Source organism: Saccopteryx leptura, chromosome 3, assembly GCF_036850995.1.
Source record: "Saccopteryx leptura isolate mSacLep1 chromosome 3, mSacLep1_pri_phased_curated, whole genome shotgun sequence".
Classification (NCBI taxonomy): domain Eukaryota; kingdom Metazoa; phylum Chordata; class Mammalia; order Chiroptera; family Emballonuridae; genus Saccopteryx; species Saccopteryx leptura.
Genome location: NC_089505.1, coordinates 361,638,425 through 361,665,441, shown reverse-complemented (window position 1 = coordinate 361,665,441; position 27,017 = coordinate 361,638,425). Strand labels below are relative to the sequence as shown.

General features: G+C 56.3%; 1 protein-coding gene across 5 annotated transcripts in view; it reads right to left on the bottom strand.

Moving 5' to 3' along the window:
* The window catches only part of LOC136401370 (uncharacterized), a 371,266-nt gene that overhangs the window by 213,084 nt on the left and 131,165 nt on the right, over positions 1–27,017 (bottom strand). For 4 of the 5 annotated variants that reach the window (XR_010750507.1, XR_010750508.1, XM_066379496.1 and 1 more), the window contains exon 3: positions 1,338–1,442. The exons of the other annotated variant lie outside the window; for it this stretch is intronic. Coding sequence is in view for 2 of the 4 variants with exons in the window: in XM_066379496.1 (XP_066235593.1) it covers positions 1,338–1,442 (105 nt within the window). In the remaining 2 variants the exon portion in view is untranslated. The remainder of the gene's footprint in view (positions 1–1,337; positions 1,443–27,017) is intronic. 5 annotated transcript variants of the gene reach the window in all.

The window sequence follows — 27,017 nt, the reverse complement described above, 5'->3', positions numbered from 1 at the left end:
GGCAGGAGAAGAACCCGCTTGCTATGAGGGACTCAGGCACCAAACTGTCCGCGGCATCCGGAGGAGGGAGCACCCACTCTGCTCGGGGCGGGGTCTGTGCGTGACCTGCAGCGGGACTCACAAGCTGGACCGGAGCGGAGCTGGGGGCCGAGTGAGCAGCAGGCCAACAGCGTCCAAGCAGTCCACTGCACGGACGCACCTCTAGATGGTATCATCATCGAATTTACAGAAATAAATAAAAATTAAAACCTCGTTTTGGAGCGATTCCTCCCTTGCCAGGCAGCATGCTAAGCGCCCCCCCCCCTCCTCTGTCTTGTTCAGCACCCACAACACCCTCCTGAGGCGGGTGCTAATAGGATCCCGTTTTACACATGAGGAGACTGAGGCCTGGAGAGGCGGGTCTGCCTGGAGCGCTCGGCTTTCCCGTCTCACCCTTCACCCCAGGCAGCCTGGGACGTGGTGGGCAAGGAGGTGGGGAGGGAGGAACGGACCACCCTCCAGATGCCCCCAAGGGCATTGGACCTGGTCGCTAACCCCCGTCGCTCCCTCCTGTCCCCTCCCCGGTGTAGTCCCCTCGTGTCTCAGCGGGACCACCAGAGCACCCCCTCTGCCGGGGGGGGCGGTGTGGGGGCGCCTCCTAGGGAACAGCGGGCTCCCTCCCCGGCCAGGTGTGGGGGCACCTCCTAGGAAACAGCGGGCTCCCTCCCCGGCCAGGTGTGGGGGCGCCTCCTAGGAAACAGCGGGCTCCCTCCCCGGCCAGGTGTGGGGGCACCTCCTAGGAAACAGCGGGCTCCCTCCCCGGCCAGGTGTGGGGGCGTCTCCTAGGAAACAACGGGCTCCCTCCTCCGCCAGGTGTGGGGGCGCCTCCTAGGAAACAGCGGGCTCCCTCTCTGGCCAGGTGTGGGGGTGCCTCCTAGGGAACAGCGGGCTCCCTCCTCCGCCAGGTGTGGGGGCGCCTCCAGGAAACAGAGGGCTCCCTCCCTGGCCAGGTGTGGGGGCGCCTCCTAGGAAACAGCGGGCTCCCTCCCTGGCCAGGTGTGGGGGAGCCTCCTAGGAAACAGCAGGCTCCCTCCTCCGCCAGGTGTGGGGGCGCCTCCAGGAAACAGAGGGCTCCCTCCCTGGCCAGGTGTGGGGGCGCCTCCAGGAAACAGCAGGCTCCCTCCCCGGCCAGGACCAGAAGGAGAGCTCCTGAGGCCAGCTGCCCAAGCACGGTGGAGCGGCCCCGGAAGCTGGGGCCGGAGATGACCAGAACCACACCCCACGCTGTGCGGCAAGAGATCACCCATTCCAAAAGCAAGTCTCGGTCCCCGACGGCCCAAGAGGAGAAGTTCCCTTACATTCATTCTCCTCTCCACAATGGTAGAGCTGTGGTTTCGGGAAGGCTGGTTCTCAAGTCCCCCTGGAGATTCAAGGCACCGGAATCCCAGGTCTAGAACAGGCATCTGGAAAGAGATAAGAAAAGGACAGAGAATTATTAGTACAGATGCCCACTGGAGCTATTTCATTCATTTCAAAAGAAGCACCTATGGATTATACGTTAAATGAGAAGCAGAGGAAGAGCAGGCATTAATTGAGCAACTATGATGTATCGAGTACAGAGATAGACAAGTTTAAATACAGTAAGCCTTTTAATCCTAAGAGATCAGCTTTGATAGCTCCATCTTTCAGAAATCGCCTAAGAGAGAGGCCCGGCCGGAAGTGATGGTCAGATGGCCCTGGTTCCCAAGTCCAGCCAGGTCCCTCCCATCCCCCTTCCCCACTCCAGCTTGCATTCATCTGATTCCAGTTCTGGCGAGAGGGGAATGAGAAACAGACCTAACCACTCCACTCGGAGCGTGGCCTGTCCCCGATGCCCCAGGCAGCCCACAGACAGCGGGAACGCTACACCCTGTCACGGAGAAAGCTGTATCAGATTAACCGCGTTGTAGCTTTTATCTGGGCTCCACACTGTCACCTGGTGACAGGCGCTCAGGGGACATCATGAATTCCTCAGGGAATAGAGAGACAGGTAGCCTCCTCACTGGGGATTCTTACCCTAACGGACAGTCGAGACAGCTTCCATGAGGGGGCCAAAAGGGGAGAGACAGTGTGGGGAATGGGGGTGAGGGGGCCCCCCCGGTCTAACCGGTTGTGAGAGGACCACCTAAGATACCCCAGAGCAGGACCAAGACTCAGCAGGTGAGCTTAGACATGGCTTCCTCTCCTTCGAGGGGCACTGCGGGACCCCCAGACACCACACGGTCACATCATGACAGAGTGACCCTTGCAGACCTTCGTCCTGTCCGCTCCCCCAACCCCGAACTCCACCAAATCATGGGTGCCAGGTCACCCGGACGACGCACTCAGTGAGCACAGACTCAGAGCCAAGTGGGATGACAAGTGCTGGAGGAGAATTTACACTCGATTCTGGAAACAGCGAGAGACCCGTCCTTGCCCCGAGGACAGAAGCCATCTATTCCCCCTCTCCTTCGGGGGAAGGGGGTCATAATGTGCTTCTCTGAGGCCCTCTGGTTGTCACCTCCCGCCCTCGGAGGTGTCAGTCACAGGGGGACCTACAGCAGCTCCTCCCTCCGAGCATTGGTGGGACCCACCCATTGCTCAGAACTCCAGTTCCCGGCAGAAGAGGCGGCTCCCTCTCGTCCATCCGGAGAGGTCTCCCGGCGGCTGACCATGTGTGCAGAACGATCACGCGCCCTCCTCAGCACGCCCGCGCTCCCGGGTGGGCAGCCTCCCACACTTCTCGGGCAGTTTGCTTGCCCCAAAAGAAAAGGCGTTTTATTCCCTTATTGTCAAAACGCAGCGGCTTCGTCACCCGGAGGGCAGCGGCCCAGCTTCCCGCTGGCTGTGGGCTGTCAGGCTGCCCGGTTTGACATCCCGGCTCTACTGAAAACGTCCTGTTAGAAGCCTAAGCAAACGACTCTCTGAGCCTCAATTTCTCATCTTCGACGTTTGTTCTCAATTAAAAGGCAAGAGCCCCGGCAGAGCGGAGCACGTGGCTGGGCATGACGAACACTTAGAAATGTCAGCGATTGTGCATGCCACTTCAGCAGGGCGGGGCCTGGCCTGCTTGTCTCCTCCCAGTAAGGAGGGTCAAGGTCCCCCTCTTCCTGTGTCCCCACGATGATTCGGTCAGTGTATGGACTCAGTACACGGAGCACAGGGCTGAGAAAGGAGCCAAAGCCTGTGGTTTGAACCCAAGGGCCCTGGCTCCAGGCCTGATGTGACCGTCCCATCTGGTTATTCACCTGCGAGGCGGAGCAGACCATAACCTGCACCCCCTCCCAGGTGTGCGGCACGCGATTGTGCAGGTGAGGTGTGCCCTGTAAACTGGAGGGTACCGGACAGAGATGTAACGTATTCTTAATGACAGCACCACTTACACGTGCCCTCCGCCCAGGACACACACTCGGCTGAGGAATACCCCCCCCCCAGGACCTCCGTGAGCACCGCAATGTCCCCGGCAGGCCAGGTCAGAGTACAAGCCTCATGTCCGTTTCACAGACGTGGGAACTGGAGCTGAGAGAGGCTGCCCGACACCCCACGTTTGTGTGGCTGAACCACGGGGTGCAAGCTCCAGCCCCCCTCCCTGTCAGGGGAGCAGCAGCAACCCAGAAAGTCAGCTCCTAGCAGAAAAAGAACCTCCTTCCGAGGCAGCCAAACTGATTAATGTTTTTAATTAATGTTGAAACCATGGAGCAATGTGCCTTGGACATTAGGGAACTAAAATTTCTAAGTTCCTCCCAGGAGTGGGCCCAGCCAGAGGCCCGTGGCCAGAGCTGGGGGGAAGGGCCCTGGGCCGGCCAGGATGCTCCGAGTAGAAAGATCACAACCCCATCTCAATGCACCGAGCCTGGCGGGCAATAGGGTCACTTCCCACCCACAGAGACCAGCCAGGGTCAAGGGACGGGCCTGCACAGAGTGGAGGACTAGGGGGGACATTCATCCTTGGGACTGGGACCAGCCAGCCCAGCAGGAGAGGGAACGGTGGGACAGACACACAGGCCTGCGCCTGGGGGGGGGGGGGGGCGTGGCTGCTGCTCCCACCCCTCCTGCCTGACGCACTGGCCCAAGGACAGGACAGCCACCGCTCTGCGGCTGGCAGCCAGACCCTGCACTTGCACCTGAACCAGGGGACCCTGGGCTTTCCCGGGGTGCTGACAACACTTCCCAACACTGTGTTCTGATGCACGAAGTGTCTGAGTGCCCGTCACAGGTAGACCCGGGACCCCACGAGGTGAGAGGCAGCTGGGGGCCCAAACACGGGCCCCTCGGCCATCGTGCTCAGGGGTCTTCCCGCTCTGCCACCAGGAGTCCGAGCGTGTCACCTTCTGAGAGTGTCTACTCCTCCCCACCACCCGGAAGGCAGGGCCGAACGTCTTCTTTTCTCCGACGAGGGGAGGCGAAGGATGTGACATCCCGGATTGAATAATGTACTGCTGTGAGCGAGGCCGGCTCATCCTCGGGACAGCAGCCTTGAATGCCACGTACGTGCTGCCCGGATAGTGGGTAGAGGGGCCCACAGGGCGCTGACGGAGCCAGGACCACCCCGCCCAGAGGCAGGGGCCCTGGGCTGCTCGGCAGAGGACAGACAGACAGCCATCGATAAATGAGCACATGGGGACCTCAACCTGGACATCGTCAGAACACCATCTGTTCACTGCAAACAGCCCGCGGAACTGGACGGAGGCCGACAGGAGCGGAGGGCAGGCTGGCCCCGCCCTGCCCCGCCCCAGGAAGACCCTGAGAGCAGCCCTGGCCTTGGGATGTGCTCGCTCCCGCTAGAGAAGGCCCTGGAGAAGGGCAGAAACACTGGAGGGTCAGCAAAGCCTGGCTCAGGGGCTGCCCCAACTCTGAGGTCCAGCAGGCCTTAGTGCACACTCAGGACGCAGGCTGCGTGGGGCAGGGCTCGTCCCCATTGGTGGGCAGCTGGGCACCCTGGGCAGTCTACTGAACCCCCTGATCATCGTCTGTACATCAGGGCTGGTCGGAGCAGCCACCTTCCAGGCCCGGGGTGAGGACACACTGCAGCGTAGACAGGGTGCTCAGCGCAATGCCTGGCCCGTGGGGAGTGGTTGGTTAACACTGTGTTGCTGTTCCCAGGGTCTAATTGCTGTCATTATTGCTATCACAGGGCAGGCAGATTAGATAAGCCTGGATCTGAACCCCAGAGCAGCAATTTCCTGGAATGTGACCACAGACCAATCGCTTGACCTCCTTATGCCTCCGTCTGCTCACACAACAAGTGTGGTTGTGACCACCAGCCGCACTGGACCACCAAGGATTACAGGACAACGTAGTGAAACAAGTGGTAAATACAGGATGAGCCTCCAAGACGAAGAACCCAACCCAAACCGAGGGACATTCTACAAAGCAACTGGCCTGAACTCTTCAAAAACGCCAAGACAAGAATGGCCAAGGGCCTGACCAGTGGACAGAACATCAACCTGGGCAGCTGAGGTCCCAGGTTCAAAACCCCCAGGTCACCAGCATGAGCACAGGGTTGCCGGCTGCACTGTGTGATCATCGACATGATCCCTTGGCCACTGGCTTGAGCCCAGAGGGCGCTGGCTTGAAGCCCAAGGTCGCTGGCTTGAGCAAGGGGTCACCGGCTCAGGTGCAGCTCCCAGTCACGGCACGTATGAGAAGCAATCAGTGAACAACTAAAGTGACACAACTATGAGTTGATGTTTCTCATCTCTCTCTCTCTCTCTCTTTCTCTCTCTCTCGGAAAATAATAAAGACCAGCCGAGGAACTGTTCCAGTAAGGAGACATGGGCACTGAGTGCAACGGTGATCTGGAATCAGGAAAAGCCAAAAAGACATTACTGGGACAACTGGTGAAATTGCGTGGCCTGTGGATTAGATAATACAATTGTAGCAAAGCTCAATTTCCTCGGTTTTAGGATACTTGGGGATTAAAGAGCATGTCTGCAACTTACTCTCAAATGGTTCAGAAAAAACGGCACGTACACGTGTGTGTGCGTGTGTGTGCGTGTGTGTGTGCGTGTGAGAAGGGGCTCGGGTGGAGAGTGAGTTGACAATCGGTGAATCTGGGTGCACAGTTCTCTGTATCATCCTGGTAAGTGTCTCCGCCAGGATAAACCCCCCCCCCCCCGACACAAGATGACCCAGAGCTGGGGAGCAGGACGAGACTAACAGGCCTGAGAGCTGAGTGAGTATCCACCCTCCATGCCAGCCAGAAACACAAGCCTCTCTCACCAAAGCCCTGTCACCTCATGTAGAAACGCACTGATTTATTGTGCGGAGAAGTACAAAGGAAAACACTGACAGTTAACTGGAACCACCACCCCTCCCGCCAAGAAAAGGAAAGACAAATGGATAGGTCCCTCTACTCCTGCGCCCCAGGGCCGGCCTTGGAGGGCCCCCAGCCTTGCCAGCCACCGCGCAGAGTGCCAGGGGAGGCACCCTGGAGGAGGGCAGGGGCAGCACGAACCAAGGCAGCCAAGTCTGCCAGGCCATGTCAGGAGAGCCGCCTGCATCTGCAGCCATCTGGGCCTCCCAAGAACCCTTAAAACAAAATGCTATTCTTTGTTGTTGTTTGTTTGTTTCTTAATTTGTTATTGAATTTATTGGGGTGGCAATGGTTAATAAAGTCATACAGGTTTCAGGTGTCCATGTCTAGAACACATCATCTGTGTATTGAGTGTTCACCACCCCAGGTCAAGTCTCCCTCCATCACTGTCTGTCCCCCTCCACCCACCTCGACCCCCCTCCACCCCACCGCCCCGGCAACCCCCACGCTGTCGCCTGGGTCTGTAAGTTCTTTCTTTGCTTAATCCCTTCACGTTCCTCGCCCCGCCCCCCGACCCCCCAGCCCTGACAGCTGTCAGTCTGATCTCAGGGTCTCTAAGTCCATTTCTATTTGTTTGTTTGTTTTGTTCCTTCGATTCCACAGGAGACTAATCTATGGGGCTAGTCTTTCTCTCCCTGGCTCATTACACTTCGCACAATACACGGGACCACATTCTTACACTCTACACAAGAATAAACTCAAAGTGGATTAAAGACTTAAAATGTCAGACTGGAAACCATAAAAATTCTAGAAGGAAACATAAAGCAGTTAAATCTCGGCCATTTCTCAGAGCACTGTTTTTTTCTGATATATCACCTCAGGCAGGGGGAATAAAAGGAAAAATAAACAAACGGGACTCCATCAAACTAAGAGTTTTTGCTCAGCACAGGCGAATGCTGTCGTTACTCCCATCTCTAGCTGCAGGAGTCCAAGGCTGGAGGGAGGCTCTTGACTGGGCTTTTCATCTAGAAGGTGGGTGACCTGGGATGGGAGCCCAGGATTTCCACAGGCAAGAGGGAGGCACGCTCTTCGTGCCCACAGAGCAGCCAGCACCAAGACCGGCCGCCCCGATGCCGAGGCCCCCAAGCCAAGCAGCGGTCTCCTTGCTGGGAAGCGAACGCGGTGCTGAGACCGCAGCCCCCCGTCCTGGGTCCCCTGCGCCCCACCTGTGCACACAGCACCGTCCACAAGAACTGTTTGTGAGGCACTCACGAGCACGCACCTTCTTTCCCAAGGGGTTCGGCACTGCGCCGACCATGCCTGGGAGACCCAACAAACGGACAGTGTCGGTGTCACTGGGGAGGGGAAACAGGTCTCAGGGGACAGGGACGGGTAGACATCGTCATCGGAAACTCTTATCCCTTCTGGGTTTTGTCTAGTGAATGTCTCGCCTATTCAGAAGTTGAGTTTTTGCTTTTTAATATGAAGGAGAGAAAGAAGAACAGAGTCACAGTGTGAGCCACTCCCTGTTGAGGAACGGCCGAGCACGCGAGATGGTTCCCATCTACCCCCCCCACACACACACACACACACATCCTCCTGCTTTCCCAGGCGGGGGGAGCAGAACGACGCAGAAGACCCCCACGCAACCTCGCTCACCGCACTGACCGGCGTTGGTCCAGATCACCAAGAGGCCAGCGTGGGTCCCGGAGACGCCCGAGCAGCTGTGGCGGCCACGTGGGGCAGCACCCACCGCGCAGGCACACCTTGTCTGCAGGGCTCCGCACATTCTGCGCTCGACAAACAGAAGAGAAGACCCCCACCAGCAAAAAGATAATGACTCACTGAGGGCTGGGGTGCTGGTTAACATTCTTTAGCAATAAAGCGTATTTTTCAGCTAAGGTATGCACAGTGTTTTGTTTTGTTTTTTAAGACATAATACTATTGCCTGACCTGTGGTGGCGCAGTGGATAAAACCTCAACCCGGAGTACTGAGGTCGCAGGTTTGAAACCCAAGCTTACCTGGTCGAGGCGCATATGAGAAGCAACTGTAAGTTGATGCTTCCCGCTCCTCTTCCCTCTTTCTCTAGCTCTTCCCTCTCTAAAAATCGATAAATAAAATCCTTTTCAAAAAAAAAATAAAAAAGACATAATGCTATTGTACACTTAATAGACGACAGCACCAGTGTAAACATTAACTATTATATGCACTAGGGAAGCCCAAAAATGTGTGTGACCCGCTTTATTGTGACACTTCCTTCGCTGCAGCGGTCTGGAACCAAGCCAACCGTGTGTCCAAGCTGCGCCTGCCATCCTCACACAGCCCCTAGCTGCAGCGTGTGCCTGGGACTGTGAGTGCTCTTATCCCACGACAGCCCAGGACGACAGGCTGGGACTCTGGTCATCCCTGTTTGTACAGCTCGAGAGACAAAGGCACAGGGGGCTGGGAAGTGCCCACGCTCTCCCCAGAGGACAGAAGTCTAGCTCCAGACACTGGGCTCCTCAGCCCCATACTTCCCCCAGGAGGGACACCGAGAACCCACCACTGTCCCACGGACACAGGATTTGGAGTCAGAGACTCCTGGGCTCTGGACCAAGCTCCCCCTAAAAGCCGCATGCGTGGGAGCGACAGCACGCAGCAGCACGGCCAGTGTGCGGACGGAAGGACGTCACACACGTGGACACGCTCTGTAAACTGTGAAGTGTGCCGCATGTCCCCCTGCGGTGGCAGCGGCAGGAGGAAGGCGCGGCTGGAGAGCCCACCGGGCCAGGCGGCGGTCCCTGAAGCAGGGAAGCATTTCGCCTCCGCCTCAACCTTTCCTGTTCGTACCTATGCTTACGTTCAACTTTCCTTCACAAACATCCTCCCACCCCACCTCTCCTCCCACCCCGGGGGTGTTGCATTATTAAATCAACCCCCAAAGCCTCCCTTCCTGCCAGACCCAGTCTTGTCACCAAACACATCAAAGCCATAGCTTTCGGTAAAAGACTCTCGGATCTAAAAACAACTCGCCACACGCCAGTCTGCGCAGCACCTGCTCGGCGACCCCGTGGGGAGGTGGGCGGGCTGGTGAAACAGTGATCCACACGGGCCGACACTCTGCCGAGAGTCGACCGCCTACCCCGCTCTCCAAGTCCAGGTCGCTGGATGACCTGACCAGTCCCTCCCCCACCGCAGGCCTCGTGCAAAGGGAGGGGGTTGAACCGGGCAATGGCGAGGTCTCTTTCAGATCTAGAAATCACTGATTTCATCTCCTCTCTGCTCAGCGTCTTGACTTCCTGAACTGCAATGACAGTTCTTTTGCATACAGGAAAATTAAAGACCGCATTGTTGCTCAGACCCTGGGCTGTAGTTTTTGGTGACTCAGAGAGGAGAAAATGTATCTTTTTTCACTCCGCTCAAAGGAGTGGTGCCTCCATTCTGCAATGACTCAAATGATGTCAAGTCAATGGGCCAATGGGAACCCTGGGGAAGTTCCAGGCTACTTGGGATTCCAAACGTCAGTGAACTCTAGCAGGGACTTTCCCACACTGAACAGGTGCAGCGATAGGTGGGCTGAATGGAGATTCCCGTCGCCAAGAAAAGCATCCCTCACCCATTCACTCTCTGTTTCAGTAAGCCACCGTCTGGGAGGCACGGAAATACTGTGCCCACCGCTGGCCCAGGGCCAACCATCCAGGAAGTCACACCCCCAGAAGGAAGGTCGCCTCTTCCAGGAAGCCATCTGAACCACCAGCCACCCCAAAACCTCTAGATTATAGAAGCTCTTAAAAAAAAAAAAAAAGCCATTGCTAAAATAGAAAATATTTGCTGAATGAATTAATCATGCTTTAGGTAACCCATCCCCCCAAATACAGGGTACCTGTGGTGTGCAGGGTGCTGTGGACACAAGGGTGATCAGAGCAGACACATCCAGGCGGCCATCAGCCTGGGCAGTGGCCGAAAGTGCTGGCGGATGATGGCCTTCAAGTCCACCTTGCTCGAGGCCGTGCGTCCTTCCAGGGGAGCCCACATGCAACGATGGACCAGTCCTCATCTCAACGCTGGACAAGTCTGAAGGGACATTCCAGTTCCGGGGCTGCTCCCAGGGGGCTGGCTGAGGCCTTGTTGGGACACTGTCACAGCCGCCCTGCTCCTCGGTCCGGTCCGCATTTCTTCCCGCCTCGGTCTCACGGCTGTTGACCCCAAAGGCATCCCTTCCTTCGCATCCTGCCTACTGACCTACATCTTGGCATCCACTTCCCAGGGAACCCAACCTGCGCTGAGAAGGTTCTCAGGATGGATGCTCACGCCCTGGGCCACCAGGAGGAAGGCCCTAGGACAGGCGTGGCCAACAGTTTTTGCCCCTGGGCCAGATTAGAAAGAAAACTTTTTTCATGGGCTATAAAAAAATGATTCATTTAAGTAAACAAAATTTTATTATGTAATTTGTTTATGAATAAATGTAAGTGGGTGAAAAAAATTTTAATATACAATATTATTTTAATAAAAATATAATTACATACCATATAAGTATCCAAACTGTATTGCAATCAATCGAAACAATATTTAATTAATAGAATGAGCTTAAAGGGGTTATATCACAAATAAAACAATTATTTCGTTTTACAAACAGCCTGGACACATTTTCAGTTATCAACTGCAGCTATTGTATGCCACAATGCCACTTAATTCAGCACACTTGACCACAAAAATAACGAATTGTTTGACCTTGGGTGCGCACTGGCAAACTCCGCCTAAAAGAATGTGGGTTTCACATCGCCACTAAACGTCAAACAGTTCATATCGAGTACAGATGAGTACAAAAGTTGTAAATCTTTATAATGGAATTGCTTTTAAAAATAAAGGAGTATCGCGAATCCATTCCACCAATTATTAGAAGTTAACCCTAGATTATTCGTACACGGAATTCTTTTCCGCGTATCACTATCTTCTTAAATATCTCGATTTCTAACAATCAAAGACGCTTCCGCTTCTGAGTAGCTGAGATTTTAAAGTAGCGGAGAATATTAAAAATTTAATCACAGGCCACATAAACTCATTACGCGGGCCGGATCCGGCCCGGGGGCCATATGTTGGCCACGCCTGCCCTAGGACCCGGCTGGCCAACAGACCCTCTCTGGATGGGAACTGCTTCCTCGAGGCGCCCCACTGACAATGGGGCTGAGCCCGATTTCAAGGCCACGCTCAGTAAGAGACCTGGGAAGCAGCAAACATGTGTAGTTGTTCTGACGCATGGATCAGTCCAGGAAGGAAGGGAGAGAATGGAGGAAGGCGCAGGAAACGAGAGAAATGAGGCATTCACACCAGAAAACCGAGTCCAGACGCTGCTCACCAGATTCGGAGTAAATAACGTCCTCCTCACAGGCAGCCCAGTGATGTAAGGGGTGGGGGGGGGGGGGCTTCCACAACCGTAACATCCGTTACCCTGAAGGTGGGCTATGATGTCCCCATGACCAGCACAGGCAGCGGTTGACGGAAGGTCCTGAACTTAGTGCTGCAGCTTGAGGACTTGAACCTATAGTGGTAGGCGGCCATCAGGGTCCTGGAACGGAGCCAAAGGTGACAGCTAGTCATCTAGGCTTCAGAACAGATGTTGACTTCTTAAATCATCTATCCCTTAGGTCAGGGGTCCCCAAACTACGGCCCGCGGGCCACATGCAGCCCCCTGAGGCCATTTATCTGGCCCCCGCCGCACTTCTGGAAGGGGCACCTGTTTCATAGGTAGTCAGTGGAGGAGCATAGTTCCCATTGAAATACTGGTCAGTTTGTTGATTTAAATTTACTTGTTTGTTATTTTAAATATTGTATTTCTTCCCGTTTTGTTTTTTTACTTTAAAATAAGATATGTGCAGTGTGCATAGGGATTTGTTCATAGTTCTTTTTGTAGTCCGGCCCTCCAACAGTCTGAGGGACGGTGAACTGGCCCCCTGTGTAAAAGTTTGGGGACCCCTGCCTTAGGTTGTCCGCAGGTGCTTCGAACACCCCTGCATGGAGAACCCTCCCACCCTGGTGTGTTCCCCAAGACGTCTCACAAGTGAAAACGCCCTTGAGGAGGACTTGGGGATGTGCCCAAAGCCTCCATTCTGACAAGGCAGCCCCAGGGGCAGCGGAATCAACACTGAAGAATCCCTCAGAGCCGGCCTCATTCAGCACCCGCCCCACCCACCAAGTGTCCTCATTTCTGAAGGTGATGCCCAGGGGCACACGTGTGCCCAGGGAAAGGGGAAGTCTTAGGAGCCTGGGTGTTTGTGCGAACCAGAGCAAGCGATGAGGAGAACGGGAAAAATGATGAAACAAATGATGTCACAGACAACTGTTTGTTAAGTAGCACAGTGTATTCCAGAAAATACAGACACCTCTGGCCCTGTGACTGCTTGTCCCTGAACGGGGAGCATATAAAAGGCTGAAAGCTGGGGCCAGCTGAGGTGGTAGGGAGGGGCGACAACTCAACGAGCCGCCCCCAGGGCCAGCCAGTGCGCTTGGTGTGGGGGGGGGGCACAAGTCACAGGGAGGCAGTGATGCTCGGAGCTGGAGGCCAGTGTGCTTGGTGTGGGGACGGCACAGTCACAGGGCGGCAGTGATGCTCGGAGCTGGAGGCCAGTGTGCTTGGTGTGGGGACGGCACAGTCACAGGGCGGCAGTGATGCTCGGAGCTGGAGGCCAGTGTGCTTGGTGTGGGGACGGCACAGTCACAGGGCGGCAGTGATGCTCGGAGCTGGAGGCCAGTGTGCTTGGTGTGGGGACGGCACAGTCACAGGGCGGCAGTGATGCTCGGAGCTGGAGGCCAGTGCACTTGGTGTGGGGGGGGGGGGCACAGGCACAGGGAGGCAGTGATGCTCGGAGCTGGAGGCCAGTGTGCTTGGTGTGGGGACGGCACAGTCACAGGGAGGCAGTGATGCTCGGAGCTGGAGGCCAGTGTGCTTGGTGTGGGGGGAGGGGCACAGTCACAGGGAGGCAGTGATGCTCGGAGCTGGAGGCCCCGGTGTGGGGGGGGCACAGTCACAGGGAGGCAGTGATGCTCGGAGCTGGAGGCCAGTGCACGTGGGGGGGGGGCACAGTCACAGGGAGGCAGTGATGCTCGGAGCTGGAGGCCAGTGTGCTTGGTGTGGGGGGAGGGGCACAGTCACAGGGAGGCAGTGATGCTCGGAGCTGGAGGCCCCGGTGTGGGGGGGGCACAGTCACAGGGAGGCAGTGATGCTCGGAGCTGGAGGCCAGTGTGCTTGGTGTGGGGACGGCACAGTCACAGGGAGGCAGTGATGCTCGGAGCTGGAGGCCAGTGTGCTTGGTGTGGGGGGGGGCACAGTCACAGGGAGGCAGTGATGCTCGGAGCTGGAGGCCCCGGTGTGGGGGGGGGGGGCACAGTCACAGGGAGGCAGTGATGCTCGGAGCTGGAGGCCAGTGCACGTGGGGGGGGGCACAGTCACAGGGAGGCAGTGATGCTCGGAGCTGGAGGCCAGTGCACTTGGTGTGGGGGGGGCACAGTCACAGGGAGGCAGTGATGCTCGGAGCTGGAGGCCATTGCACGTGGGGGGGGGCACAGTCACAGGGAGGCAGTGATGCTCGGAGCTGGAGGCCAGTGCACTTGGTGTGGGGGGGGCACAGTCACAGGGAGGCAGTGATGCTCGGAGCTGGAGGCCAGTACGCCCAGTGTGGGGGGGGCACAGTCACAGGGAGGCAGTGATGCTCGGAGCTGGAGGCCAGTGCACGGGGGGGGGGCACAGGCACAGGGAGGCAGTGATGCTCGGAGCTGGAGGCCAGTGCACGGGGGGGGGGGGGGCACAGTCACAGGGAGGCAGTGATGCTCAGATGCTCAGAGCTGGAGCAGACCGCTCTGCTGAGGAGCATCCTGGGCTGGATGGGGGCGGCTCCCCACTTCCTTCCTGCGTGACCCAGGTTAGGCGGAGCTGCCTCCCGGAGCCGCGGCCTGCCAGAGCACCCGGAGGAACCGAGTCTGCCTGACCCAGTGCCGGTGCTGTTTCATCACAGGTCCCAGGTCTAGGAAGCATCCAGGGCCCCCCTTCTCACCGGCTCAGGAGTCTCCCCTGCGGCCCCTCCTGGGCACTCGAAGGAGCAGGGCTGGGGGCAGCCGGGGACCATAGCCCCATTTTAACCCAAGCAGCTTCTCCCTGAACAGTGACCTGCATAAGGTCCACACACAGACTTCAGTTACACCCAAAGCGTTTGAGGGCTTTGAGAAAACACGAAAGCGTCAAATATTCGTTAATAAAGAAAAAAAAACCAAGCCTCCGGGGGACCCAGGGGCTCATCTAAACTCCCACAGCAGGTCAGCAGCAGGAAGACGCAGCCGGGACCCTGACTGACACCCAGGCCACCGGTTCAAAGCCTGGAGCAGCTGGGGACCCACCCTGTGGTCCAGCGACGGAGGCATGAGACACCCTCGCTGTGGGCGTACTGGTGGTGACCCCAATTCCTTGGCACCCCAAGGGGGGATCCTTGCCTTCAAAGTCTGGCTCAAGGAGCAGAGGGGACGTCAAGTGGACAATGCAGTCCGGGCAGAGGGAGCGTGACCCCCTCCACGTCCCTAACGAGGAACAGTCTCCCCGCACGACTTCCCAGACCTGGAACCAGTCTCCCCGCACGACTTCCCAGACCTGGAACCAGTCTCCCCGCACGACTTCCCAGACCTGGAACCAGTCTCCCCGCACGACTTCCCAGACCTGGACTGGGCCGGGCGAGGGGCCCTGGGGGTGTGAAGGGGAGTCAGTCTACAGACATCAGGAACGAGACTGGAGCGAGAGAGGGGGAACAGTCTCCCCACACGACTTCCCAGACGAGGGGCCCTGGGGGTGTGAAGGGGAGTCAGTCCACAGACATCAGGAACGAGGCTGGAGCGAGAGAGGGGAACAGTCTCCCCGCACGACTACTTCCCAGACCTGGACTGGGCCGGGCGAGGGGCCCTGGAGGTGTGAAGGGGAGTCAGTCCACAGACATCAGGAACGAGACTGGAGCGAGCGAGGGGGAACAGCCCCTTCTCGGTCGTGAAATCACAGCTCCCAGATGTGCGGGCGGGCCTTGTCCACAGTTACGCCTGGGTCTCCAACTTCCCACAGCGCAGCCCCGCCGAAGCAGTCGTGTCAGGGACTTCTCTCTGGGGACGGAGGACGGAAGAAGAGCAAGACGTCTCACAAGTGAGAACGCTCTCAAGTGACCACAACGTTAACTGTTAACCCAAGAGTCGCGCAGACAAAGGAAGGAAGAAGCATCGCAGAACACGTCCACCCACAGGCCTCGCTCGTCACGGCCCTGCGCGGCCAGCCTCCTCCGTGCCGGGCCCTGGTGGCCTTCTGTGTGACCACTAATCCTGGAAGACAGGTAGACTGTCCCCAAGGGACAGATGGGTAAAATGAGGCTCAGAGTAATGCATGATGATGGAACAGTGTCCTGTGTGAACAGGAAGACCTGCATAACAAAGCCCCTTCCAAGTACCTCCCCCCCCCCCCCCACAACACGCACCCTTCTGTTTCCATGGGCATTAAGTGTGAATGAGGTCGATTTCATTCAACAAGGAAGACCCGGCCCTGGCCGGTTGGCTCAGCGGTAGAGCGTTGGCCTGGCGTGCGGAGGACTCGGGTTCGATTCCCGGCCAGGGCACATAGAAGAAGCGCCCATTTGCTTCTCTACCCCCCCCCCTCCTTCCTCTCTGTCTCTCTCTTCCCCTCCCGCAGCCAAGGCTCCATTGGAGCAAAGATGACCCGGGCGCTGGGGATGGCTCCTTGGCTTCTGCCCCAGGCGCTAGAGTGGCTCTGGTCACAGCGGAGCGACGCCCTGGAGGGGCAGAGCATCGCCCCCTGGTGGGCAGAGCGTCGCCCCTGGTGGGCGTGCCAGGTGGATCCCAGTCGGGTGCATGCGGGAGTCTGTCTGACTGTCTCTCCCCGTTTCCAGCTTCAGAAAAATACAAAAAAAAAAAAAAAAACCAAGGAAGACCCAAACTGCCCAACGTGGGAGGGTGCAGACGACACCAGCGCCACCAGCAGGACGCCTAGATGGGAGCCCTGGGCCAGACAAGGACGGGAGGACGCAAACTCGGAGATCTCTCTCCAGATCCCGTAAGTCTAACCTGAAGTCCCACCACGCCCACAGGCATTTCTACAAATGCTAAGACGTAAGCCTCAGTCTTCCTGAGGGACCACAAGGCACTGTACAGCCATCCCTGGCTGCTCCGGGTCCGCATCGGAGGTCCCGGGGAGGAAGGTGGCCACTGAGGAGCTGGGCCAGGAACGCGAGGCACTCGGTGACAGACAGGCCGAGTGAAACGGGGTGAGAGGAGCCTCCAACCCCACAGGATGTGGTGAGTGAGCAGCAGCAAGAGGAAAATCAGAGAAAGCTATCTAGAAACGCACACAGCACCACCAGCAGAGAGGTCTAACAGGAATCTACAGGAGGACGTTTTCCTTTTTGTTTTGTTTTTGTTTTATAGCTAGGAAGCCCAAAAATAGTTGAAAGAGTGAGGCCTGAAAGCCTTCTGGAGAAAGATCCCACCTCGTTCAGAAGACAGACCCAGGGCGACGAGTGTTAAGTCTGGAGTCACGAAGACTGCAAGCGCCAGCCCCGACGGCCAGCCGGCGACGCCGCGAGCACCTCCCGGCTCCGGAGCCGCCTCTGCGTTCGGGCAGCAGTGCACACAAAGGCTCGCTTTTGAAGATCAACTCATTTTATGCAAAAGCTGAACTGCCACTGGCTCAGCTCAAAGGGGCCTGGCACAGACAGTCCTGAACCTGGCCGGCGCCAAAACCAGCCTTCCCGAAAAGAGTCTGTCAACAAGCCGATGAAACATAAAATTTGGCCCCCATCACAAATAAAAATATCTAACTCTCACGAGAGACCTCTCGCATCTATAAAAACGATGATGATAACGCACGATGTCTAGGAGGCTATGGGGAACTGGCAGCACCCCCTGTGGACGGTGGCAGCATAAACAGCCTTCTTTGAAAAGAATTTGGCAATCGCGGTCAAAGAGTCATCGTGTTGTGCCTTTTGAGTCAATAATCCGACTGCGGAGAATGTGTCCAGAGGTTTTCCCAAGAAAAGAAGAGGAACAGGCACAAAGATGTTCCTGGTGCCTGTAAGCATCACAGCAAATTACTAGGAAATGCAATTTTCGACCACAGAGTCCTGGCATAGGGCAGGATTTACTGACCTGATGAAGCAATACACACTTTTTAAACATGATCATTAATTAGCTATCTTAGCAAAATTGGGAAATGCTTAGGATATAATATCAGATAAAAGATGACAAAATAGCCCCTACACCTATATGCCTAAATACAGTTCCAAATTGTTGTATGGACAGGCATATCAGATACTGATCGGTGGTGGAGGTGAAGTGGGATTGTTGACTTAATTTCCTCACCCATTTTCACTCGGTGTGTGCCATTAGTGACAACAACCTTGATGATCATGATTTTTTTTATTGGTAAAACTTAAATAGTGTATAGAAAAAAAAAATGGGTGGGACTCCGGAGTGCTAGAAACAACTCCCAACATGAGAAATGATCAAAACCTCATTTGAAGATCAAGGCATAGAAAGGTCATCGCTAATCAGAGAATGGAAAATGCAGTCACCACCGTGGGGTCCTCCTTTATGAGCGAAGTCAGCCTTCCCGACCCCACAGAGCACCCGGCCGAATCTGATCACCTCAGCTGTGAGCCCTCCGCCGTCTGCCTCCCCACCACGCCCACGGTGCTCAAACAGGAACCGGAAAACCCAGAGCCCACAGAGTTAAATGCCCAGCCTCCTAGAACACAAAACTCTGCTGAGAGGCCTGGAAACAATTTAAATACTGAATTTCCTAAACAAAGTCTTTTTCAAAAAGGCAACTCTTGGTCAGTTTCTACACTTGGTGCTCGGGGTCACATGGAACTTTCGTTTTCTCTAGGGGGACTCAGATGGGATTTCCAGTGTGGACAGAAGTCCCATCACACAGCTGTCCCCACTGCAGGCCTGGGGGAGGGGTCAACACTCTAGAATCACACATGACCTGAGTCCCATCCTGACTCTAACTCTACCAGCCTTATAGATTTGGGCACGATATTTCACTTCTGTGGCCTCGGTTTCTGTATCCATAAAATGGGGATATTATAGAACCTTCCGCATAGGGGTGTGGTGAGGATTAAGAGAGATGCGTCCTCTCAGCGTAGTGCCTGGCAGCTGTGGGCACTCGCAAACTGGAGGTGGCGGTCTCTACAGCCGTCCTCCCCAGTCTCCTGGTCTGATTGGTCTGTCTCCTGCGTCTCTGTGCTGCGCCTGCGCCCTCAGTGAGGACAGGGCGTGCGCACGCGCGCGCACACACACACATGCACACACACACACACGAGCAAATGACACGCCGCAGCTCCACCCAGGGTCACAATATCACCTGGTTGTTTCAAAAAGCACCAACACAGATGCCTGGTTCCTCCCAACACAATGTTCTCAGTGAGGGTGGGGCCCTGGCACTGCTGGTTCTTTAAAGCTGATTCCACTGGCCCACCGCCTGGGGCACATCTAACCCAAGCAAGAAGTCAGTCCTTTCTCCTCCAAACCCTGAAGCCTGGGGGAGCATGAGGCCACAGTCTTTCTTAATTTATCGAGGCCACAGTTCAGCAGCTCCTCTTGGAAGCCAAGCCCTCTCTGAGTGACTGGTGAATGGAGAGGGGTTCCCCACTCTCTGCCTTCTTGCTCAGCCCAGTGGTTTCCTGCAAAGCAGTCAGGCGGCCCAGATGGAGTGACCTGGCTCCCCGAGGCCACTGGGAAACACCTGACCAACATGGGCAGCAACACGGACGTGCCAAGAGTGAACACAAGTCCCCGGGGCTGTCCCTGCCCAGCCCTGACCTCCTTCCCACCTATGAAGTGCAGAGGATCACACCTGTGAGCCTGAGCACCCGCAGACCCTCCTCTGGGAAATGGGCGCACCCTCCCTGCAGGGCTGCTGGGGCGAGAGGTCATGTGCCCAGTGCCTGGCCCCAAAAAGAAGGTGGGAGGCACTGTGCTAGGTATGAGATTCCTCTGGAGGGAGACAAAAGGGACCATGCTACCAGGCCTTGCTGAATTATGAACTCATAATTCTAGGCTCTAAAGAATTTGGGAAAGCCCGTACCTCGGGACAGGATAGTCCTTTCTACACTGCTCACAAAAATTAGGGGATCAGGGACCGTGCAGATGCTCCAGGACTTTCAGCCTTCTGTAGAGTGCAGAAGAGTTGGTTTTCCATCTCATTTGCATAATTGAACAACTTTCTTTGACTTGTCATTTGCTTTTCTCATGTTCTTGTTTAACAACAACAAAAAAAAGCAAATTTTTTTTTATCACTTTGTGTTCATTTTGAAACATCCTCTAATTTTTGTGAGCAGTATATATTCCTCTCCTAGGGCTGCCATTATGAACTGCCATGAACTAGGTGGCTTACAACAACAGAAATCTATTTGCTCACAGTTCTGGAGGTTGGAAGTCCAAAGTCAAGGTGTCCGCAGGGCCACAACCTCTCAGAGGCTCTGGGGAAGAATCCTTGCTCATAGCTTCTGGTTTGCTGACAACCCTCGGTGTTCACATGGCCTTCCAGGGGTGTGCGTGTGTGTGTGTCCATGTTTCCTTTCTCATAAAAGAGCACCATTCACTGACTGAGCCTGCCCTACTTCCGTACGACCACATCTTCACTTGACAGCTGCAGAGGCCCGATTTCAGAATAAGGTCAACATTCACAAGCATGAGAGTCAGGACTTGAACATGCCTTGTGGGGGGCGCACACTTCACCCACACTGTCCTGGGTAGGTCGCAGGGACCCCCGCCCCCATCAGAAGCTCTGCACTGCACCCAGGGCTTGCTCTGGCTGTCTGGAAAGGGGACAGGACCCGCCCGACAGCTTGGACACCCCAGTGTGCGTGCGCCCAGCTTCCCAGAGGTGTGGCGGGGAATACCTCCACAGGGACAGAGGGGTCACTGCTCAGAAATGAAAACAGGAACCGCAGGTGAGAGACCGAGACCGAAGACTTGAGGCCCCAATGCAGCTCCGCCACTTGCCAGCTGTGTGACCCCAAGCAATTCATGTCCCCTGTGAGTAGCTCCCCTTTCTCAGCCGTCTGATGATGGTGGAAATACACTCCCGGCCTCTTTGGGCACCTTTCAGGGCTACTGAGTGACTCCAAACCCTAACCAAGCCCAACACCATAAAGGGGTGATATTAAAGTTTCATTCTCCGAGATGCCATTAGCATCCTGCTTCTCTCATTATGAGAGCACCAGCTATATCGAGCCACCAGAATTTAATGGGCCTCTTAGTAATGAAATTTAATTTAATACAAACCAAGCAAGCTACCCTCTCGGCACGCCTGCAAAACCCCCAGAACTGGAATTGCAATTAGTCTATTTATTGTGACATTCTCTTTGGCTGGTGTGCCAGCCCTGACTCTGCAGTCAGTCACATCGGGGTGATCTTTCCAAAATGCAAATCCAATGACTTCACTGCCTCCCTCCACCCCTAAGAAGGCAACGCCAGAGACTCTCGGAGCCTGCAGCACCGACCGCCGAGGTGACAGTGCCCAGCCTGCTCATCCCTGCTCTGCGCCCAGAACCAGAGCCCCTGACCCTCCTGGGCCCACGCACTGCTTCTCTGGGTCTTCGGCCCCTCCCTGCCCATCCGCCTGAGCAGCGCCTTCCAATCTGGGCTCAAAACCCAGAGCAGGCATCACATACATTTCGGAAAGTCGCATCCGTGGGAGCCTCACCCCGCCCTCCTCGTTGACCCTCTGTGCAAGCTCCCAGTGGCACTGTCCCGCCAGTGGCCTCCTCGAGACCCCTCGCCCTGCTCAGGGTCTGGCACAGTGGAGACTCCCACCCCGCCCGGCCGGGCTCTCCAGTAAAATGAAGGCAGCTGAAATGCACACGGTGGAAAGGCAGGTCATGGGTTTGGGGCAGAGGTGTGGGCACTGGGCTTGGAAGGGGCCAAAGCAGGCAGGAGGACCACTGTCTATAAACCGCCCCAACTGAGCGGGAGCTGCCCCTGAGGCATCCAAGGGAGGGGAGGAGGGGCAAGACGGCCACCAGTGGGGCGAGCAGGGGCGCAACTGCAGCAGCCTCCCCAGGACTTTGCCAGGAAGGTGCCATCTTCCCTGGTGACAAATGGGCTTATTATCCCCTACCTTCTACAGCAGTGTTGGCATCATTACGGGATAACACCATATATATATATATGGGTGTGTGACTTCATTTGGAAAAAGGGTCTTTGCAGATATAGAGATTCTGAAATGGGATCATTCTGGATTAGGGCAGGCTCTAAATCTAATGACCGGTGTTCTTGTAAGAGAAGAGGGACAGACTCAGAGAAAGCCACGTGGAGACAGAGGAGAGATCTGAACGATACAGCCACAAGCCAAGGAGTGCCAGCGGCCGCCGGACACTATCCAGGAAGGATTCTCCCCTAAGAGCCTGCAGAGGGAGCACCACCTTGTCGACACCCTGGTTTCACACTCTGGCCTCCGGGACTGTGACAGGACACATTCCTGCGGTTTTCAAGCCATCCAGGTGACAGTCATTGTCACGGCACCCACAGAAACCTAACACGGGCCTTTGCCTCCAGCGTGGGACAGAAGCCAGGCGCCTGCCCTAGGCGGGGGTCCGAAGCCCAGCGGGGCCAAGTGCCTCCCAAGGATCTCAGTCCTCCGGTTCTGGTCCCACCGGTACCTTGGGTTGCCGGCTGGATCCCCTGCAGGCTGAGGACGAGACTGGGACATACGAGGCGTAGCCGTAACTGTACCTGATCACAGAAACGACCAGTCTCGCACCCTGACACCGAGGAGCAGGCTCGCCACGTGGGAAAAGGCGCCCTGGTCTGGGAAGGGGAACTTGGAGAAAGAAGCTTCCAGAAGATGCTGCTCCTCTAGGACCTGGCGCAGGCCCACTGTTCTCAGCCCGCCTTCCTCAGGCTGTGTGCCAGACTCCCAGCCCCCATCCTCACCACGCTGTTCCCTGCACCTGCTCCTCCCAGGAACCTGGCAGGTTGCACTTCCAGGGCAGGGAGCTCCCCGCTGGGCCAGCCATCCCAAGATCTGCAGGAGGAATACACACTCCCAGAATTGGATAGACTCCGGAGATGTTTTAATCCAGCTGCCCACTCCACCTATGTGCAAACTGAGGGTCAGAGAAGCAGATGGACTGCCGCCCTGGGGCCCGGGCCACCTAGACCACAGCCCTCACCATCACTGCCTCTGTGTCTGGCCGGACGTGAACTTCCTGCAAGCCCAGTTTCCCCCCCAAACAGCTCACTCCCTGATGTGTCCCAGTGTCCACACTGTCTGGTGCCCAGCACGGGGCGCGGTCTGTATTTGTTGAATAAACATTTGTTAAACGAGCCCAGAACTCAGAGAAAGGGTATTCCAAGTTATTCTTAATATTGTTAAACCTGTTTAAATGGGGGCTTCCTTCTAAGAAGAGAAATACACATTTACCTAGGGGCGTGAATTCCCCCTGGGTTTGCACTGCAGGGGACTTCTCTGCCACAGTTTTCCTCTGAGAAGACAGGAAGGGCTAAGAGGAGCAGGACCTGAATGCTTTCCCGTAACCACCATCCTGATCCTGCAGAGAACGGCCTTCATTCCCTCCCCACACATCCACCCGGTCTCAGCAGGTCGGACACGGAGACAGGCACGAGGGAGCCAGAGATGGCAGAGCCGGCCGCAGCCTGCCTGCATGGCCCACACAGCTATAAGGACCCCCAGCAAGCGCCCCGTCACCTGGTTACCTGTTCCCTCTTCTCTCCTGCCCACCTCGTCTCGTCTCGGGGCTGACTCCTTCCCTCCCTAACCACCCCAGGTCCACCCTGTGGGACCCTCTGTGTGCTTACGGCAACCTGTGTCTGTCTCCCCAGCACAGCACTCAGGGCCTCTGCTGTGATCCCGATTCTCATCTAACTCTCCCCTCCCAGGAGACCAAAAATTCCCTGAGAAAAGAGAGCATCCTAGTTATGTCTGTGTTCCCACAATGCCACATGGCACCTAGCCAATAGTATATGCTCAATTAAACCATTGCCGAAGGAGCAGCATCTGCATTGTGAAGTATCCTAGGGAGCTGAAACAATGATACCCTATCAGGATTTTTTTTAAAAAAGAAAATGATTATCTACACCTCAGTTTTTGCATCTGCAAACTGGAGACAGATTCCCGAACAAGAGCGGACAGGAAGGAAGTGCCTGAGCCCCACAGAGCCCACCCCCACCCCCACCCCGGTGATAACCGTTCTCTCTCTCTATCTCGGCCTTGCTGATTTCCCTATCAGAACACATCCATCCAGAAGGCTCCTATGTGACAGGCTGGCCTCAGAGATGCTATCTCCCCCCAACCGAACTGTCAGCCCATCCTTATCAGGGGGCACCCACCTCGAGGAAGGTCCATTCCGAATGTGTCCTGGTAATCCTTTTATTCTGGACCCGCCAGGCACACCCGCCCAGCCTTATCTGCCAGGTCCCCACGCTGCTGTCTTTCCAGGAAGGGTGTCTCCTATCTGCAGACCTCCAGGAGGCCAGTGGAAGGAGCACCAAGGGCTGACCCTGGCTCCTGCTGCAGGCCTGCCACTCTCTCTGTGTGACCTGGGACACATCAGCTCGTCTCTCGGGGGACCCAGTTCCCCCTGCTCTCCCTGCTGTGTAAGGAAGGGGTGGAAAGTGCAGTGATGATAATAATAATAGCCATGATGATCTCAGTCTTAGCGGAAGTGCAGAGCCCAGACCACGCCAAGCGCTGGCCTCACTGCTGTGGACGACCGGGTGTGTGAGCACGGAAAACTTCCCGGCCCTCCACGTCTCGGCTGTGGTGCCGCCCTCAGAGGGAGTCACACAGACTCCGTGGGTTCATCATGCATGCAGCGTGCTTTTAGCACAGGGCCTGTACGTGATCCCGTCACTCAGAGAGGTCGTGTGCTGTCACAGCTGTGGAGTCACTGAGCAATGGAAGGCACTCATCCTTGATCCCAGATCACAGAGGTCAAGACACACTTGAGCTCTGGACTCGGAATCCTAAATCCTGAAATTGTGGCTCCCTCCCAGGGGGCCTCCGGCACGTGACTTCCCCTCTCAGGGCCACCAGTTCCTTCTCCGGAAAACAGAGCTATAAAAACCACTCTGTCTCCCCCAGAGGACAGGCGCAAGTCAAACAAAAAGCACCAAGCTTGCCGCGATAGGGAAGTAATTCTATGTATTTACTGTATTTATTTGAATGAATGAGTTACCAGCTCCCCCACCCTTAGATCAACTGGCCACTCTGAATGTTCCAGTGTGATTCCTGGCCTGTGCCCCTCCTCCCCTCCCCTGCCCTCCCCTCCCACATTCCCTGCCCAGGTAGGGGCACTCAGTTTTGATCACCCAGCTGGGCCTCTGGTGCCGGGGAATTAGACACAGTGGCCAAGGTCGGAGACCGTGTGCACGCGCGTGTGGCACGGCTGCCCCTACCCTGGAGCCTTGCCCAGTGGCACAAGGACCAGTAGGTGACCTGGGAACTACACCTGGAGCCTTGCCCAATGGCACAAGGACCAGTAAGTGACCTGGGAACTACACCCACACCCTGCCTGAAGCCCTGCCTGTGTGTGTGCTCCTCGGGGATCAGCGTGGCAGCAGCGGCACAAGGCGAGCTGCCACTCTTGGAACAAGACAAGCACTGGCTTCACCGCACACCAGAGCATAGGCGACGAAGCCAGGCTGCCACATAAAAACGTGTACCCTTGGACAAGTCTACCAGCCTCTCTGGGCCTCCACTGACTCACCTACAGCTATAGAGGGGGATATGAGATAGCACCTGCCTCTGGGGGGTTTTGTGCATGTGTGTGAAATTGAGTTCATTTCCAGACACTGCCGGTAGCTCTGCTGCTGTACTGGTGAGCTACCCTCATCCTCGGATGAAGATGGGAGGCCTCAGAAGGCACCTGGGAAAAGGCGGTGCAAGTGACAGAACAAGAAGCATGGAGGCTTGGTGCCCCCGGGGGCATTGTCATCCCCCAGGCAAGGGTCCTGGAGAGAGGCAGCAGGACAGGAGGCAGAGCAGGGAGAGGGGAGGGGGGGGAGGGGAGGGGAGGGGAGGGGAGGGGGAGGAGGCTGCTGGAGACAAGGCGGTCCCAAGGCATCCACTCCCTGCATCGCCCTGTCATAAAACACACAATCTCATCCCGGTCTCATCGATGATCGATGAGGTTCAGAGAGGCAGAACAACCTGCCCAAAGCACACAGAACATCGGGGGTGTGGACCACGGGCAGTTCAAGGCTCTCTCTCTTCCATAATGGGGGAGGGGAAGTCTGGGAAGGAATGGGCTGTGTGACCTCAGCAAGTCGCTGCTCCTGAGCCTCAGTCCCTCCCCGATCAGATGGAGACGGTGGCCCTCCTGGCCTGCGGAGGGTCCATATAAAACCACCCCTGAGCCCTGAATCTGAGGAGGGTCCCTATCACAGCCTGTCCCTCTGGGCTCCCCCGGGGCTGGGGAGCAGGGCACGGAGGCTGCCACCCCCAAACGGTGCCACCTGGGGCGAGTCACTTGACCTCTCTGACCTGAGCTTCCACATTTGTAAAACACAGGTGACAGTCACAGTTAAGTAAACAGTGCTTGAAAAAGCTCTTTGAAAAGCATTAAGATAGGAGGCAAGCTGGGTCGATTTCTAGAGAGGAATAAAGAGTAACAATGTTGGTGACGGTGATAATAGCGGCACCCACCAGGAGAGTGAGGCCTATGAAATGACTATTATTTAATCTATTTTTTAATTGAGTTTATTGGGTGACACTGATTCACATGATTACACAGGTTTCAGGTGCCTGATCCTACAACAGTCTCTGAAATGGGTACTCTGCCAACTGAATGAACAAGCAGCAGCATCTCCCAGAAGGTGGGTCCCAGCTCAGGTGCAGAGCAGACCCCGTTTTCATCTTTTGCAGAGGAATGTGGAACTAAATGAAAACGACCCGGAAGGGCTGTGTCTCTTCCCTTTGCCAGGGAAGATGGAGAGGGGCAGCCGTCCCTCCCTCTGCCGTCACGCCCTGCCCGCCCGGCCCTACAGTCTGGGAGGACCGACAGGCCCGGGAGACGCCCTTGGACGGTGCTGGCCGGAGGAGGGGCGGCCCGCTCCAGCCATGTCGCTCCAGCGCCCGCTAGCCTGGTTCAGCACTGCCCTTCCCGGGGGGACCAGCACTGGGGCTCACCCCGGAGAAGCCAGGGGCTGCGGTCCAAGTCAGAGCTCTCCCGCCATGAACGCGGGTTCCAGACGTCCTTCTCAGGTTCCACATTAACATATCTCCCTTTCTACACCCCCAAAGCCCCTGAGGACGCTGTCCGGGACCAGCTCTATCCGAAGGTGGTCACAGCTCGGGAGCCCCCCTACCTAGGTTCAAACCTGGCCCTTGCCCAACTCACTGGGTACCCTGGGCAAGCAACTAAGCCTCTCTAAGCTTGGATTTTCATCTGCACTAGGAATTATGATAATACAGACTCATGCACCATCGCAAACTCTGAGACGCTCTCAAGAGCAGCATGTTCAGGTAATCTAGAATCCTGACCTGAACTAGACTAGCATGAGGCTAGTTATTGACTTTATTTATCCTACTTAGTATGAAATTAATATACTGTCCCATAAAACGCAGGGCTTGGCTCATGGCACTGGCCCGAACACACAGTGTGTGAGCCTGCTTGGGCTGCCGTGACAGGGTGCCCCAGTCTGAGCGGCTTTAACAATAGGAATGTACTGTCCTCATCACTCGGAGGCTGGAAGGTCAAGGGTCGGCAGGTCGGCGTCTCC